Source organism: Xenopus laevis, chromosome 6S, assembly GCF_017654675.1.
Source record: "Xenopus laevis strain J_2021 chromosome 6S, Xenopus_laevis_v10.1, whole genome shotgun sequence".
Taxonomy (NCBI): Eukaryota; Metazoa; Chordata; class Amphibia; order Anura; family Pipidae; genus Xenopus; species Xenopus laevis.
In genome coordinates, this window is record NC_054382.1 from 3,802,105 (window position 1) to 3,821,206 (window position 19,102).

General features: G+C 42.1%; 1 protein-coding gene across 4 annotated transcripts in view; it reads left to right on the plus strand.

Moving 5' to 3' along the window:
- setd2.S (SET domain containing 2 S homeolog) overlaps positions 1 to 19,102 on the plus strand; it is a 51,082-nt gene that overhangs the window by 5,244 nt on the left and 26,736 nt on the right. For 3 of the 4 annotated variants that reach the window (XR_005962159.1, XM_041567323.1, XM_041567324.1), the window contains exons 3-9: positions 3,769 to 3,808; positions 4,798 to 10,193; positions 11,628 to 11,759; positions 12,226 to 12,354; positions 13,921 to 14,044; positions 15,272 to 15,349; positions 16,332 to 16,429. Coding sequence is in view for 3 of the 4 variants with exons in the window: in XM_041567323.1 (XP_041423257.1) it covers positions 3,769 to 3,808; positions 4,798 to 10,193; positions 11,628 to 11,759; positions 12,226 to 12,354; positions 13,921 to 14,044; positions 15,272 to 15,349; positions 16,332 to 16,429 (5,997 nt within the window). In the remaining variant the exon portion in view is untranslated. The remainder of the gene's footprint in view (positions 1 to 3,768; positions 3,809 to 4,797; positions 10,194 to 11,627; positions 11,760 to 12,225; positions 12,355 to 13,920; positions 14,045 to 15,271; positions 15,350 to 16,331; positions 16,430 to 19,102) is intronic. The other variant, XM_041567325.1, reaches the window with a different exon arrangement.

Here is a 19,102-nt window from a genome sequence, read left to right on the forward strand (position 1 = left end):
TGTAGGGTAAAGCGGGCCAGTGCTGCCAAAATGCAGAGCTGCGGAATAAAAAGTGAAATCATTAAAAAATAAGAGCACACACAATAAAAATGAAGACCAACTGCAGTTTGTTTCCTAATATAATTATCTACAGCATACTAAAAATCACATTAACAGGTGAACTATCCCTTTAAAGGGATTGTTCACCTTTAAAATAACTGTTAGTATGATATAGAGAGGGATAGTCTGAGATAATTTGCAATTTGTTTTTATTTTTTATTATAGAAGGTTTTTGAGTTATTTATATTTTTATTTAGCAGCTCTTCAATTTGTGTTTTAAGCAATCTGGTAACTAAGGCCCAAATTCCCCTAGCAACCATGCACTGATTTGAATAAGAGACTGGAATATGAATAGGAGAGGCCTGAATAGAGGAGTAATAAAAAGTAACAATAACAATGCAGTTGTAGCCTTACAGAGCATTTGTTCTTTTAGAAGGGGACGCGACCCCATTTGAAAGCTCGAAAGAATCAGAAGAAAAAGAAAGTGACTATTCAACTATAAAAAATAAATTGAAAAGTTGCTTAGAATTGCCCGTTTTATAACATAATAAAAGTTATCTTAAAGGTGAACCACCCCTTTAAAATTTCAAAAGGTTTAGGCCTTCTAGGTCCTGAGGTGACAGTTTACACTAATCTCTTTATACTATTGGTTAGTATATAGGGTTGCCACCTTTGCCCCGATGAACTCTGGGGGAACCATGATGTAGCATGTGATGGAGGCGGGACTGTGATGTCAGGGGTGTGGCTATGACGATTGGCTGATTGCCAAGACAGTCTCAGGAAATCCTGCCTGGTTTTCCTAATTTGGAATACCGGGCAGCCAGTTTTGACCCGAACAGCCCTTCAAAAAAACCGGGCTGTCTGAGTCAAAACCGGACAGGTTTAACCCTATTACTATATGTTGTACAGGATCTCAACCAGACAAGTCAGGCCAAGCAAACTCTTATGCAATGACCCCAGTTTTAATGTAGGGTGCAGCCTGGTTACTGTTGCCGGGGGCAACTTGTGCTCTTAGCTGCCCAGGCCTCTGGTTTGTTATTGGCTGCAGTAGGGGAATAGCAAGAAAGGGATTATACAGTATACAGAGCCCAGCTGGATTAAGACTAAACATCATTTTAAAGGGGTTGTTTACATTTGAGATTACTTTTACTATGATGTAGAGAGGGGTATTCTGAGACAATTTGCAATTAGTTTCCATTTTTTATTATTTGAGGTTTTTGTGTTATTTAGCTTTTTATTTAGCAGCTCTCCAGTCTGCAATCTGGTTGCTAGGGTCCAAATTACCCTAGCAACCATACATTAAATTGAATGAGAGACTGAAATATGAATAGGAGAGAGACTGAATAGAACGATTAGTAATTAAAAGCAGCAATAACAATACATTTGTAGCTTTACAGAGCATTTGTTTTTTAGATGGGGGTCAGTGACCCCCATTTGAAAGCTTGAAGGAGTCGGACGATAACTACAAATTAAAAAAAAAAACTATAAAATGTAAATAATTAAGACCAAATTGAACAGTTGCTTAGAATTAGCCAATAACATATTAAAAGTTAATGTAATGGAATTCTGAGGATTTCTGCCTCTCGCTGATGTTGTTCTTTAGACGATATGAAACAGCTGAGTGGGGAGGTCAGGCCAGTATGGGATCAGTGTGAGCGATGGTCCAGTTCTCACTATTTGCACTTTGGGTGCCCCTGACATTAGTCTAAACTGCAGACATATTATACTTACCAATTCAGTGCAGCTTTCCTAGGTACAATAACATTTTCTCCCTAACCGATGCATGTCCAGGGATGCGGAGAGGTTGCACAGGCCGGTATAGCTTGTTCATTCTTATACCCTTGTGTAATTGCAGCCAGGATCTCATTTTATCTATAAATCCGCAAAATCAGAATCTTTGCTATTTCTTTAAAGGGCATGTAAAGGCAAAACAATAAAATCCCATTTTTTCTTTCTTTAATGAAAAAGAAACCTATCTCCAATATACTTTAATTAAAAACTGTGTACCGTTTTTATAAGAAACCTGACTGTATGCAGTGAAATTCTCCCTTCATTTACTGCTGTGGATAGGAATTGGCAGACGGTCCCTAACTACTCTGCAAGGAAACAATCATACTTATGAACAGGGGGAGCCCCCGCCTTCCCAGCCATGCAGAACTCAAGCAGCTTTGTTTGTTTCCCTGTAGAGCAGTTGGTGACTGTGTAGAGATTTGTATTGGATGTTATTTTTGCTTTTACATCCCCTTTACTGTTTCCAACTCCAGCTGCAGGGACAAAGATCATGGAGCCAGATTTAAACAGATAAACTGGGATTCTATTTGGAGGATTATTTTGCTGCAGCCACTGGTTCTGCAGAGTTGGAGAAAGTTTGTATTAAACAATACAAAAACTATAAAATCTACATTAGATCACATGACAGGAGCCAGTGCAGTCTGTATATTCTGATTATTAATCAGTCTTGCTGTATCGGCTTCTGGCAGATATTATTTGACTTGTGCTGTTTTGATCATTTATGACGATCCCTAATCAGCCCAGACCCCACTGAGCATGTGCACAGTCTTGGTCTTGCAAAGGTGTATAACAAAGTTACAAGATGGTGACCCCCTGTGGCCAACTTTGAAAGCATAAATCATTTGTTTGATTAGACTTGTGGTGCAGTAAGTTCATGTTTATGTTTAGTATACAAAATACAGCAATTCTAGACTTACTCTATTTTACACTTTACTCCTTTAATTAATTTTAGAGTATAGAGTAATACGATTTGGCCATACACAGGCATTGGCAAATTGTGCATTATTTGTTAGTTTTTTACCATGGGCCAAACTACATCTGGAACAATTGTTTCAGCTCGGGTACAGGGACACACGGTGGCTTTTGGCGAATAAACGCCAGAGTTTGCATCCTTGCACAAAAATCTACTGTTTGTACCTGTGCAGATAAAATGGCCCAGGTGTAGGAAAGACAAGAAACTTGTCATAGGGGCTGATTTTCATCCCAACATATTCACCAAATGAGACTGAAATTCAGCCTCTACACTGGAATTAGTCAGTTGCCTTGCCTGCACCCAGGTTCATTGCATTGGCTGGTGCAGGATCAAATCCGCAGTGTGTGCCCGGACCCAGGCCAACTCAATTGGTCCGAGTGCAGGCAAGGTTAGGGGCTCGTTCCAGTTTAGGGGATAATTCTCGGCCTGCTTTTTCCACGAGCAGAGTTTCAGGCCTGTGTGATATTAGCCTAAGCGTTGGTGCATGAGTAACTAAAAGAAGTCTGTGCTGCAGGCAAAAATATCAGCTTGCGGTGAGCTTAAAGGACCAGTAACATCAATTTGTTTTTTAAAAAAATCTTCAGAAAAGGCAACACTGCGACGATCTGTCATGCGGCCTTTCCTTATAGGCGATAGCCAGGGAGGAGAAATCGAGCGCCGCATGATGGATCATCGCAGTGCCGCCTTTTCTGAAGAGAAGCAGAGTTTCGGCAAGTTATTTCTTAATAAAGACTTAGCGACTTAAAAGTTTAAATTGTCAGTTTTTTTTCCGTTCTATACTACTGAATTTTTTTTTTTTTTAAAAAAATTGTTACTGATGCTTGAAATCAATCTGTTTATCTAAAACACACACCTAAGGCGTCATTGTAATTTCTAGTATCCTGTGCAGCCATTCATTTATTTTAATGTGTGCTCACTTTATTTCCACGGTTTAGTTACATTTTCTTCTTTCTTTTTTTTTGCATGCCTTCTTGCCTGGACCTCAACAGTGAAGAAGAGAATGAGGTAAGCTTGTTCCATAACTCATAACTCATGTCTAGCATAGCAGCTGCCTACTGTTTGGAATTGTATTCCATACGAGATTTAATTATAGGGATATTGAGGAAATAAGTCACCCCCCGTTGTAAAAATAAGTGTATAAGAAAAGTTCTGCGACCATTCAGGTGATTGCAAACTTGTCTGCTTCAATACAGGCCATGCAACAAATAAATTACTTCTAAAATTCTTACAAATTTACAGTACAAGTTGTGCTCAAAGTTCCCTGTATAACTTAGCCTGCAGCCTTGTGCCTTTATATGGTCACAGAACAACCCCTCAGTGACTTCTAATATCCTTATCATTTACAGTAGGGGGTACATTATCCCTTATAATACATGAGTGATACTCAGAGTTCCCTGTATAACTCAGCCTGCAGCCTCTGTGCCTTTATATGGTCACAGAACAACCCCTCAGTGACTTCTAATATCCTTATCATTTACAGTAGGGGGTACATTATCCCTTATAATACATGAGTGATACTCCGAGTTCCCTGTATAACTCAGCCTGCAGCCTTGTGCCTTTATATGGTCACAGAACAACCCCTCAGTGACTTCTAATATCCTTATCATTTACAGTAGGGGGTACATTATCCCTTATAATACATGAGTGATACTCAGAGTTCCCTGTATAACTCAGCCTGCAGCCTTGTGCCTTTATATGGTCACAGAATCCCTCAGTGACTTCTAATATCCTTATCATTTACAGTAGGGGGTACATTATCCCTTATAATACATGAGTGATACTCCGAGTTCCCTGTATAACTCAGCCTGCAGCCTTGTGCCTTTATATGGTCACAGAACAATCCCTCAGTGACTTCTAATATCCTTATTTACTTTATGGGAATCGTATATATTGCAGATCTGCCCCCACACAGATAAGGTTTACTGTAGTTTATAATTCACTTGGAAAATGGCACAATGCAATACAACTAAATTTAATGCTTTTTCTTTTCATAGGCCAAAAATGAATCCTCTCTGGGTAAAGCATCATTCAGCAAGGCCAATCCCTTCAAGGGGCTCTCTTCAAGCCGTTTTTTACCAAAAGGAACTAAAGCCAAGGTGAACCTTGAGGAACAAGGCCGGCAGAAAGTCTCCTTCAGCTTTAGCCTTACCAAGAAAACATTTCAAAATAGGCTACTGGGTTCTATTGGCAATGACAAGCAGAATGAATCACAAAGCCAGAGCCCAGCAGAACACATATCAAAACTTAAAATGGACCTTAATGATTTCACTGAAGAAATAGATGAGCAACCCAAACCCAAAGTAGAACTGGGCAAAATTCATTTCAAAAAACACCTTTTGAGTGTTACTAATAAGCTACCAGCACAACCACCCCCTCCTCTACCTCCTACAGCCTCATTACTAGCACCAACCTCCCCTGTGGCATCAACCCAAGCAACACCAGTAATACAACCTTCTTCTCCAGAGCATGAAGTAGCACCTGCAATATTTACATCGGGTCTATCATCGACAAATGAAAAATCCCCTTCTGTTGTCCCCTCCGAGACCACACCAACAAAAGGCATGCAAGTGACTTCTGATGCAAAGGAATCGTCCAGATCATTGATTGATTCAAAACTGGACAAAAAAGAGAACTCTGAGACCCAAAGCAATCAAAAAGTGTCTGAGGAATCTGATTTATCATTGCTAACAGAATCTTCCCATATTGGGAAGGATGAAAAAAGTTCATGTAGTTCACAAAAAGCTACATCCAATCCTAGTCCAGAAAAATCAAGTTCAAAATCCAAGTTCCCTCACTCCGATGGGGTGGTGTTGGGCTCAGAATCAGACGAGGACTCAATTCAAACCTCTTCGAGCCTCAAGTCCCATGACTTAAAAGCGGCTACAAGAGACTCAAAAAGAAGCTCTGTGTCTCTGAGGAGTGAGGATTCTGGGAAACACTCTTCCTTACGATCAAGATGTACAAAGGATGAGAAATATTCTAATTATTCCAGGTCAGATAGAGATTCAAGATACACCTCTACACACTCTAGGTCTGATCGTGACCGAAGGCGAACTAGGTCTCGATCCAGGTCGCGATCTAGGTCAAGGTCTGACAGGGGCTCCAAAAGTAGCTCTTCTTATTCTAGATCTGAACGTTCACATTATTATGATTCTGACCGTAGATTCCATAGGAGTTCACCTTACAGAACCAGGTATTCCCGCTCCTATGCAGACAGCCGAACAAGAGACAGCTCTGATTCTGAAGATGATCATAGGAGAACCCATTCCAGATCTAGTGACTCTAGGCATCTGTCATCCTCTCATTCCTCTTCATACAGAGAATCGAGAACTTCATCATATTCTAAATATGACAGAGATTCAAAGGGAGAGCTATCTTATGATTTTGATCGGAGGGGTAGGGACTCCAATAGACATGAAAGGGATTCAAGGAGATCTTCAGAAAAAGAAACAACTAGAAAAGCCTCTCCTAAAAAGACTTCCCCTAAAAAAGAAGCAGAAGAAAAAAGAGATTGGTCACATTCCAAACCTGATAACAGTGTGAACTCTAGTTCCAAATCCAGCTCAAAGCATGAACATTCAAACTCTGTGACTAAAACTTCAAAATGGGATTTGGAAAAGAAGCCAACCCATAATGCCATTGAGAAAGAGGAGCACAAAAAGGGGAAAGATGAAGTTCTATGCTCCTCAAATGTTTCTGTTAAAAAGACAAGTTTTCCAGATCACCAGCAAACTTCTCTTTACTCTAAGCACACTGAAAAATTCTCATCCACCTCACCAGGTTCAGAGTTCAGAGAAGAGAGAGACAGCAGTCATCAATCATCTAAGATGTTGCAGGCTGCATCTGTATCAAAGTATGATGATGATGATGACGATGATAAACACCATAAAAGTCCTTTCCAAGGAGTTTATAATCTCTCTCCCAGTGAAACATGGGATTTGGTAACACTCAGTACCACAGAAGACTTGGAGCCAGATGAGCACACTACCAGCTCTGATAACTGTAAATCAGATGTACACGGTAATGAATCTGATGACTCGCAACCCAGTCCGCATAAAGTCACTAAGATGCACACTAGAACTAATAAAGCCAGTGAAGATTTGCAGGCTTGTAAAAGTGAGTCGCCACTCAAATTTAAGATCCGGGAGTTGCATCCAAGGACCCATAAAGTTAGTGATGATTGGCTGTCAAGAACACACCAAATGCGTGACGACTCACATCACAGGACACGTAAAGCAAGTGACGACTTGCAATCCAGGACCCGCAAAGCTAGTGATGATTTGCATCCTAGACCTTCTAAAATAAGTGAGGACCTACAACTAAGAATGCAAAAAGTTGAGGACGACCTGCAGCCTAGAACCAATGAAGTGAATGATGACTCTCAACACAGATGCCTTAAAATAAATGATGGTGTGCATCACAAACCCTGTAAAACAAGTGAGGACTTGCAGCTGAGAACCTATGTCAGTGAGGATTCATGGACTAGAACTAATAGTGTCAATGAGGACTTACAGCTCAGATCTCATAAAGACAGCCACAACTTGCAACCCAGAACCCATAAAGCCAGTGCACACCCACAATCGAAAACCCCTAAACTGAATCAGGAGCCGCAGCCCAGAAACCCTAAAGGGAGTGAGGAGCCGCAGCCCAGAAACCCTAAAGGGAGTGAGGAGCCGCAGCCCAGAACCCCTAAAGGGAGTGAGGAGCCGCAGCCCAGAACCCCTAAAGGGAGTGAGGAGCCGCAGCCCAGAACCCCTAAAGGGAGTGAGGAGCCTCAGCCCAGAACCCCTAAAGGGAGTGAGGAGCCGCAGCCCAGAACCCCTAAAGGGATTGAGGAGCCGCAGCCCAGAACCCCTAAAGGGAGTGAGGAGCCGCAGCCCAGAACCCCTAAAGGGAGTGAGGAGCCGCAGCCCAGAACCCCTAAAGTAAGTGAGGACCCACAGCCCAGAACCCCTAAAGTAAGTGAGGACCCACAGCCCAGAACCCCTAAAGAAACTGACAAATCTGTTAAAGTGACTGATGACCTGCAACATAGTTCACCTAATGTGGCTAAGGACGTGAGTGAGAACACACACCCAGAAATCCTTAAAGAGGGCATAGACCTACAACCCAGAACTTCTAAAGAAAATGATGGTTCTCAAACCTGGACCCACAAAGACAGCAGCAATTTACATACTAAAACCCATGCAGTTACAGACTACTCACACACTAGAGATTTTACCGTCACTGATGGCTCCCAGGCCAAAACTCGCATTGGTACTGATGATTCTGAACCCAGCACCAATAAAGGTTTTGAAAGAAATCAGCCTGATAGCGTTGGTGTCCAGGTTCCATGTGAAGAATCAGTCATTCCTCATGATTCAAATGAAATTAAAGCTTCTATTTCTGTAGTAGAACAACCAGAGATATCACTAGTAAAATGTGAAGACATTGAAGTAATTCTAAACAGATGCCCTCCAAGAACTTTAGAAACAGATGCATCTGAAACCCTCAAAGATAAATATTTGGAGCATGTTCCTAAACATGAAAGTTGCAGTGCAATAACTGAAAGCCAAAGTGAATTGGCCTCAGTTACAATTGAAAATCCTGTCAAAGAAAAGCAAATTGAATTTGAGACAGGCCAGAAAGGAGCAGCTGAAGTTCTGCTTAAGAAATCCTCATGTTCGAGTGAAGACCTTCAAAGCCAAGTAACATGTCTCCCACCAGAGGTAATTTCTATATCGCAGGAAACCACAATTTCAGTGGCAATACAAATTAGTGAAAATAAGGATGTGGTTCATGACCGTGATACACAATGCAATGTATCCATTGATTATTCGCAATGTAGACCTACACCACACATTCCTGGCAAAGAAAGTCTAGATGAAGCTACTTCTATAGTGATCCAGGCTACTGAAAAGAAAAGTATCCACAATCTTGAAGGTATCGTCCAGCATAGTAAAGCCATAGATGAAGAAGCAACATTTGACAAGGAGGAGCTCATTCAATCGGAGCTGGATCTTGAAAGCTGCAACCATAAGACCCAACTTGACCCAACAGAATTACTTGCCACCAAACACACAGATTGTATCGGTGCTATCAATGATTATTACTCCGACTCAGAAGAAAGTGAAAGTGACACAGAGGACACCGATTCAGATGATAGCAGCCTGCCCAGAAATCGTTTACAATCTGTTGTTGTGATCCCCCAAAATTCCACCTTTACAAATGAAGAACCTTGTCTGTCTCCTTACCAGAGCCAGCATGAAAGTCAAACCCTCTCTGACAGCTGTGAAACTGGCGTAGCACAACCAAAACCTATTTCCGTTAAGGTTCAGCAGAACTGGGCGTTACAAAAAAGATGCAGTCCTCCAGCTAAGACATTAGTTGAGACTGTAGACGTTAATCCATCGGAGACGCTTAGGGAATCAGTCTCTCCGCAGCAACAAAGTGTTGGTGTTGTAAGTACCAGCCAGGCTGAAGCTACTGCACATATAAGTAGTTGGCAAATCCCCACAAAATGTAAAGCAGAACGAGAGACTCCAACATCAACAAACAGAATTGAACCTCAAAAAGAGAATGAAAAAGCAGAACCAATCCAGCCTTCTACCTTTCATCATTCATACCAGCAGTCACCTTCAAGTTCTGCTAAGAAACCAGACATAGTACAGGAAAGAGTACATAATGAGCCTCCTAAAAGGACTGGAGATTTCTCAAGAAGTGATGGTTTCCAGTCAGCAGAAGACTTATCTGGGCTTGGCTGGGACTTCTCCCAGTCTGAGAAACCTAGTAGTACATACCAGCAACCTGACAGCAGCTACCTTTACACAGATTATCATTACCAGCAAGCCTTCGGTGGCTCTCACGTTTACAAGAAAGACGATGGTTATTGGAATCCTAGAGTTTATGATAAAGGTGCTCAAGTAATGTACAGCAAACCTCATGGCCCTACTCCAGACTCTGTAACACATTGTTACGATGAAGATGACGATGATTTTAACTGGGATACTGACCATGGACAAGCCTTTCTAGTCCAGTCAGAGGTGCCCTATAATGAATCTGGCTCAGTGCAAGCTCACGAAATCAGCAGCAACTCATCAAAGACGATGGCAGTTACTCCTAAAGTAATCCCAGAACAGCCAGCAAAGGCAACGGACAGGTCCGACAGGGAACGAGGGCCTCCAAAAAAAAGAAGGCAAGAACTAGAGAATGATTTGGAAAGCGATTTGGAGGCTCTGGAGAAGAAGCAGAAAATGGAGGGTATCTCCACACCATCAAAACAAGATGGCGGGAGCTACTTGTGCAGCATGAATGATTTTCGGGACTCTCAGTACTGGAAGGATTCTTCCAGGCAGGGTAAAATGCCCCCCTTCTTTGACCTGATCGAGGAAAATGTATACTTAACAGAAAGGTATGGTTTCCATTACTTCCTATCTGTGTATTGTAAATGTGTATAAACACCAGGAAATCATCTTCATAGCAGCACAATTCGAGCATAAAAACATTATAGAAATTTTATACTGGTATTGATCAGGCTTCAGATAGTAAATACCAATATAATCTATGCGTAAATTCTCACAATGGACGTCTAAGGAAAGTTTGTGCTTGGCAGGAAAATTTGGCAATATTTGGCTGTTCCAAATATGGATAGGATTGTTGTGGCCCAGTTTGACTGTTATCCCTGCACATTCCTGCAAGCAGAGTTTTTGGCACACCTAGTGCCATTGTCCTTTAGTGTATGGCCAGTTTAATGCAATACTAAAACACAGTAAGTGAGAAGTGATGAAGAGGGACAGGGACATGGCTGCTTAAAGGAGAACTAAAGAAGTCGGTAGAAATGTTGTACATTATATTTTGGGCTCCTGTACCAGCCCAAGGCAACCACAGCCCTTTAGCAGTAAAGATCTGTATCTCCAAATATGCCCCAGTAGCTCCCCATCTTCTTTTCTGCTGATTCACTGATTCACATGCTCTTGTGCTGCTGTCACTTACTGAGCTTAGGGAGCCACTCACAATATACAGTACACATAGAATAGAAATGTCACAATATAAGGCTGATTAGTAATTAATACACATAATTACTACATGGCAGCACAGAAACCAGTGCAATTAGCATCAGAATTGAATAATCAGCAAACCTGTAGCATCAGCTTATATTACAGCCAGGGAAGCTTATTTTCTGCTGGATAATTAGTGACGAGCCCTAAGCTTAGCTTCTCAACAGCCAATCAGAGCCCACTGAGCATGTGAGTGTCACAGACACTTTCCAAGATGGTGACCCCCTGTGACAAGTTTGAAGTCCTGGATCATTGCTGCTATTGACAAGCTCAAACTTTAGCCTCCTGCAATAAGTCCAGTGTATAAAACATGGTATTTTTAGCCACATTAACTTTTAGGGTTTAGTTCTCCTTTAACTGCTGGCTGAGGCAAATGCAAATAAAGCTAATAGAACATACTCTCAGTCCCAGACAGATTAATGGGAAAAATGATGGGTGAAATAACGACACATAGACATTTTTATGAAAAGGCGTACGTTTTATATTAACTGGATAGCAGAAAAAAGAAAGATTGTTTAGTGACACGGATCCAGGGAACAGCATGGGTCGGCATTTGTGCAGCTGCTTTAGAAAGCTTCCATATTCGGCACCAACGTGTGACTGATCCGTGCGATTACATACAGCTCTGTGCCTGCCGATTCATTTGGACGGCTGTTGGGTCCTCGCTGGGGAACCTGCAAGTTAATAACTGGGTTTTCTTTGCTTGGAGCATAAATACAATGTATTCAGTCCAGTCTGTTGTGTTTACGCTATACCTGTTTTTCTTTCTTGGCCATGACTTCCACCAGGAAAAAGAATAAAAGCCACAGGGACATAAAGAGGATGCAATGTGAATGCCCTGTCCTCTCCAAAGAGGAGCGAGCCCAGGGGGAGGTGGCTTGCGGAGAGGACTGTCTGAATCGGCTACTAATGATAGAATGGTAAGTGCTGATTTTAGTGTCTGGGGACTAGGGATGCACCGAATCCACTATTTTGGATTCGGCTGAACCCCCGAATCCTTTACGAAGGATTTGGCCGAATATCGATCCGAATCCTAATTTGCATATGCAAATTAGGAGTGGGAAGGGTAAAACATATTTTACTTCCTTGGTTTGTGACAAAAAGTCGCATGATTTCCCTCTCCACCCCTAATTTGCATATGGAAATTATGATTCAGTTCGGCAGGACAGAAGGATTCGGCCGAATCCTGGATTCGGCCGAATCCTGGATTCAGTGCATCCCTACGGGGACATATATTTTCTGGGGCTGTCAGAACAGCAATAGGTTATAGGAAATCTAAATGAAGGCAAAATGGCTTTATATCCACATTTTCCACCTAGCAGCCTTTCAAGGTTTGACACTCCTGCTCTTTTAATTACCTCTTTATTTATTTTTTTAAATTTGCAGCTCATCGAGGTGCCCAAATGGGGAGTACTGCTCTAACAGGAGCTTCCAGAAAAAACAGCATGCTGGAGTGGAAGCTATCCTAACTGAGAAGAAGGGCTGGGGTCTCCGAGCTGCTAAAGACCTCAAACCGTAGGTTTTCTACTTCTTTCTGTAGATTATGCTCGTCCCTTAGCTGATAAGAAGGTTACCAAAAATTGGGGTAACAGTCACCCTGATATAGTTCCAGGGGTACCAAGAGCACTAATAAGCACTCACCCCAAATCTCCCCTTTGCTCATAACAAGGTTACAGATATATAGAAACATTGGGGTAACAGTCACCCTGCTATAGTTCCAGGGGTACCCAGGGTACAAATAAGCACTCACCCCAAATCTCCCCCTAACTGACCTTCAGACTGGGCCCCTTAGCTCATAACAAGGTTACAGATATATAGAAACATTGGGGTGTCACCCTGATATAGTTCCAGGGGTATCCAGAGCACTAATAAGCACTCACCCCAAATCTCCCCTTTGCTCATAACAAGGTTACAGATATATAGAAACATTGGGGTAACAGTCACCCTGCTATAGTTCCAGGGGTACCCAGGGTACAAATAAGCACTCACCCCAAATCTCCCCCTAACTGACCTTCAGACTGGGCCCCTTAGCTCATAACAAGGTTACAGATATATAGAAACATTGGGGTGTCACCCTGCTATAGTTCCAGGGGTATCCAGGGCACAAATAAGCACTCACCCCAAATCTCCCCCTAACTGACCTTCAGACTGGGCCCCTTAGCTCACAACAAGGTTACAGATATATAGAAACATTGGGGTGTCACCCTGCTATAGTTCCAGGGGTACCCAGGGTACAAATAAACACTCACCCCAAATCTCCCCCTAACTGACCTTCAGACTGGGCCCCCTTACGTCATAACAAGGTTACAGATATATAGAAACATTGGGGTGTCACCCTGCTATAGTTCCAGGGGTACCCAGGGTACAAATAATCACTCACCCCAAATCTCCCCCTAACTGACCTTCAGGCTGGCCCTCCTTAAGTCATAACAAGGTTACAGATATATAGAAACATTGGGGTGCCACCCTGCTATAGTTCCAGGGGTACCCAGGATACAAATAAACACTCACCCCAAATCTCCCCCTAACTGGCCTTCAGACTGGGCCCCCTTAGCTCATAACAAGGTTACAGATATATAGAAACATTGGGGTGTCACCCTGCTATAGTTTCAGGGGTACCCAGGGCACAAATAAGGACTCACCCCAAATCTCCCCCTGACTGGACCCTCAACTGATAATATTACAGATATATGGACACATGATCACCCTAGTATTTCCTCGCTGCTTTCATGATATATTAATATTTGCCAAGATTCCGATTGTCATTTTCTGTTGCCAGTTGCACCTTAATGGGTAATTTCCTAAGTTTAGGGTTTTTTCCTCTTTCAAATAGAAAGAATACCTTATTCCTAGATTGTTTTTCTAATTACCTAAACTATAATATTGGGAAACAGAATTGTTTGCTTCATTTCTGTGTTCTGAGCAGCAGGGCAGTCTTGCTTTATGTCTGGGATTCACTATTCTGCCAGACTGTGCTGCAGCTGATAAGATGACCTGCGAGTTCTTGTAGTTGAATTCTATTATATACAACATGATTGGGATCCCTGGTCTGAATCTTTGCCTTTGGTTCTGTTGACATAGGAACACCTTTGTTCTGGAGTATTGCGGGGAGGTCTTGGACCATAAGGAGTTCAAATCCCGAGTGAAGGAGTATGCCCGCAGCAAGAACATCCATTATTATTTTATGGCTCTGAAGAATGATGAGGTGAGTTCCTTGAGACGGAAACATTTGGATCAGTCCCACTAGCTTTACCTCAGGTCAAGTCTATGGGTGAACTCCATCTACAGTATATCAAGTACTTTTAAAATCCCACCTTTTAAAGGGCATGTAAAGGCAAAAAAATAAAATCCCATTTTTTACTTTCTTCGATGAAAAAGAAACCTATTTTCAATATACTTTGATTAAAAAATGTGACCGTTTTTATAAGAAACCTGACTTTATGCAGTGAAATTCTCCCTTCATTTACTGCTGTGGATAGGAATTGTCAGACGGTCCCTAACTGCTCTGCAGGGAAACAATCATACTTATGAACAGCAGGGGGAGCCTCCGCCTTACTTCCCAGTAAGGCAGAACTCAAGCAGCTTTGTTTTTTTCCCTGTAGAGCAGTCGGCGACTGTGTAGAGATTTGTATTGGATTTTGCCTTTACATGCCCTTTACTGTTTCCAACTCCAGCTGCAGGGACAAAGATCATGGAGCCAGATTTAAACAGATAAACTGGGATTCTATTTGGAGGATTATTTTGCTGCAGCCACTGGTTCTGCAGAGTTGGAGAAAGTTTGTATTAAACAATACAAAAACTATAAAATCCACATTAGATTACATGACAACACAGGACCCAGTGCAGTCTGTATATTCTGATTATTAATCAGTCTTGCTGTATCGGCTTCTGGCAGATATTATTTGACTTGTGCTGTTTTGATCATTTATGACGATCCCTAAGCAGCCCAGATCACACTGAGCATGTGCACAGTCTTGGTCTTGCAAAGATGTTTAACAAAGTTACAAGATGGGGACCCCCTGTGGCCAACTTTGAAATCATAAATCATTTGTTTGATTAGGCTTGTGGTGCAGTAAGTTTATGTTTAGTATATAAAATACTGCATTTCTAGCCTTATTCTGTCTTAGACTTTAATTCCCCTTTAATATGTTTTTATCTGCTTCTCCTCGTCTAGACAAAAATTCCAAAAAGGCCCTGGTATTTAAAACACAAAAAACCCCAACATCTCCAAGTATTTCTAGTTTGCTGACCTTTACCTGCTAACTGCAAAAAATGTCTTCTCTCCTGCACTAACAAGAAGTCATTCATTCTCACATGTCCTGCATTTCTAATATAGTTGTATTTATTGCTATAGAAAACTATTTGGGGGGCACACACTGAGCAAATGTGTATAAAACTGTTTTGTTTCCTTTCATTCCAACCCATTCTGCAGATCATTGATGCAACTCAAAAAGGGAACTGCTCTCGTTTTATGAACCACAGCTGTGACCCCAACTGTGAGACACAGAAGGTGAGAGACCATGTTTTGATAATGAGTAATGTAATGAGCAATAAACTGCCCTGTAAAAGAGAGTCCGGTTTTTGGGAAAGCCCCTACATCTGATGGTTATATAAACTGGTATGAGAGTTCTCTGTTTCACATCCATGATTTTACACATCGTGTAATAGGGCCATTCAGTTTTCTGCAGAGACGGGTGGTAGGTCCCCGTTATGGTTTTCAGTATGTGTTTGGCCATTCACAGGAACATTTAATCTGCTGAGTTGCCCCCCTTAAGAACGAGTTACACCGATATCTGGCCATTTTGAAAATATCATTGGTTGAGTTCCACATCAAGGCTTTCTTAAGGTGGCCATAGACGCAAAGATCCGCTCGTTTGGCGACATCGCCAAACGAGCGGATCTTTCCCTGATATACCATTAACGAGCATGGCTATATTGGGGGTAATATGATTGTTCGGCTGTATGACCGAACGATACGATTTGCATTGGGCTCCGGCGGGATCAGTCGGGTCAAAATCAAACTTGACCGATTGACCAAACGACCGATCTCCGCCGGACAAAAGCTGTCGGCACTCTCCACACACGATCCGAAAATCGTACGAATCCTCGATTCGTACGATAGGATCTGTGTGTCTATGGCCACCTTTAGGGCCCTATCCTGATAAGCCTCTGTTATGTTCCGATAATTGGCCTAGAAGCCAGACCGCTACGTTAGCCCTGCACATCAGTGGTTAAATCGGGGCAAAGTTAAATATTTATATGTATGGCCAGCTTTAGTCTGCAAATGGCAGGATAGGAAAGCCATACTAAATATTAATCTGACATTTAATTTCCGCTATAACAGTGCCATTCCCAAAAAAGAACTACTTTTTTCCATGTTAGCTGCTAGGATACGATTGCCTTTATTTTCAGTTTATTTCTGTGTATACAGTCCATGAAAGTGATGGGTCACCCGGCAGGGCTCTAACCATCACATTTTATCTTTATTACAGTGGACAGTGAATGGACAGGTCCGAGTTGGTTTTTTTACTACGCGATTAGTGCCTGCCGGGGCTGAGCTGACGTTTGACTATCAATTCCAGAGATATGGGTAAGTAATGTATAGCAGTTTTTCCATCTCTGGTATATAATTACTGCTACATAACTGACCTTCAGGCTGGGCCCCCTTAGCTCATTACAAGGTAACAGATATATAGAAACATTGGGGTGTCACCCTGCTAAAGTTCCAGGTGTACCCAGGGCACAAATAGGCACTTCACCCCAAATCTCCCCCTAACTGGCCTTCAGGCTGGGCCCCTTAGCTCATAACAAGGTTACAGATATATAGAAACATTGGGGTGTCACCCTGCTATAGTTCCAGGTGTACCCAGGGCACAAATAGGCACTCACCCCAAATCTCCCCCTAACTGACCTTCAGGCTGGGCCCCTTAGCTCATAACAAGGTTACAGATATATAGAAACATTGGGGTGTCACCCTGCTATAGTTCCAGGGGTACCCAGGGCACATATAAACACTCAACCCAAATCTCTCCCTAACTGACCTTCAGACTGGGCCCCCTTAGCTCATAACAAGGTTACAGATATATATAGAAACATTGGGGTAACAATCACCCTGCTATAGTTCCAGGGGTGCCCAGGGCACATATATACACTCACCCCAAATCTCTCCCTAACTGGCCTTCAGGCTGGGCCCCCTTAGCTCATAACAAGGTTACAGATATATAGAAACATTGGGGTGTCACCCTGCTATAGTTCCAGGGGTACCCAGGGCTCAAATAAGCACTCACCCCAAATCTCTCCCTAACTGACCTTCAGACTGGGCCCCCTTAGCTCTTAACAAGGTTACAGATATATAGAAACATTGGGGTGTCACCCTGCTATAGTTCCAGTGGTACCCAGGGTACAAATAAACACTCACCCCAAATCTCCCCCTAACTGACCTTCAGACTGGGCCCCCTTAGCTCATAACAAGGTTACAGATATATAGAAACATTGGGGTGTCACCCTGCTATAGTTCCAGGGGTACCCAGGGTACAAATAAACACTCACCCCAAATCTCCCCCTAACTGACCTTCAGACTGGGCCCCCTTAGCTCATAACAAGGTTACAGATATATAGAAACATTGGGGTGTCACCCTGCTATAGTTCCAGGGGTACCCAGGGTACAAATAAGCACTCACCCCAAATCTCCCCCTAACTGGCCTTCAGACTGGGCCCCCTTAGCTCATAGCAGGGTTACAGATATATAGAAACATTGGGGTAACAAGCATCTTACTATACTTCCAGGGGAGCATGTTCATATACACATGTTGCTCTAGTCTATTTCCTGTAATATATTTAAAGTAGAGTTTTACCAATAAATAAAATATGTTATGTAGAATGCCAGTACATAATAAATTCCCTGTAGTTTGTAGAAACCTCAGCTGCAAGCTATGGAAACTCAAATGCTCCTCCATTCAGCATTGATTAAGGACACTTCCTTTCACCCCATTCTTCTCTGTTTCTTTGGTTACTGATTGGGACATGTGCATTGGAATCTTTCCATAAAGCTGCACATCTCAGTGGGGAATAGGAGTGAACAGAGGGAGGAATAGTCGCAAGTTCAGTGGATTAGTTAAAATCATAAATCTTTATTCCATGTGCATCTTAAAACAGCAGCAGCACACAATGCCTCCGTGGAGAATAGAGAGAGGGCAGTGTAAGCAAAAGACTGGGGTGATTGTTACATTATCTCCAAATGCTTTTAGTTTTCCTTTAACACAGAAGGAAATCTTCCCTAATGTTAAAGGGGTTGTTCACCTTTGAGTTAACTTTTAGTTTGATGTAAAGAATGATATTCTGAGACAATTTGCAATTGGCTTTCATTTTATAGTATTCGTGGTTATTGAGTTATTTTATTTAGCAGCTCTTCAGTTTCCATTATAAACAATCTGGTAGCTAGGGTCCAAATTTCCCTAGCAACCATGCATTGATTTGAATACGAGACTGGAATATGAATAGGAGAGGACCTTACTAGAAAGATGAGAAATACAAATTAGAAATAGCAATACATTTGTAGCCTTACAGAGCATTTGCTTTTTAGATGGGGGTCAACGACGCCCATTTGAAAGCTAGAAAGAGTCAGAAGAAAAATGCAAATAATTATAAAACTATACAAAATAAATAATGAAAAAGGATGGAAATGTTGCTTAGAATTCTTAGAATTGGTCATACTATTACTTATTAAAAGTTTACTTAAAGGGGAACCACCTCTTTATACTATGGAAAGCAACTTTAAAGTACCCAATGGGACCAACCAGGTAATTGCTTGCTTTGTTCATCAGCCAATAGCAATCATCAGTAGAGCTGTCCAGGGCCTTTTCTGGAGAATCCTTTGCATTCACCATTAAGATTATGATCTTAAAGGAGAACCAAACCCTTTTTATTAATATCCCCTACCACCCTACCCTACATAGACCCCCCTCCCTGCTCCCCTCAGCCAAGGTTTTACCCTGGGTAAATGCCCCTAACTCTTTACTTACCCCTCGTTGCAGATTCAAGGCATCCGAGTTCATGGGCGCCATCTTCTTCTCTTCGGTAATCTTCAGTCTTTTTCTGGCGCTTCGGCATGCGCCGATACACCGATATCTTCCCGAAGATTACCAAAGAGAAGAAGTTGGCGCCCGTGAACTCTGATGCCCAGAATCTGCAACGAGGGGTAAGTAAAGAGTAACAAATTCTTCTCCGCACCTGGTCTGTAGAAAGGAGTTCCATATAGCAAGAA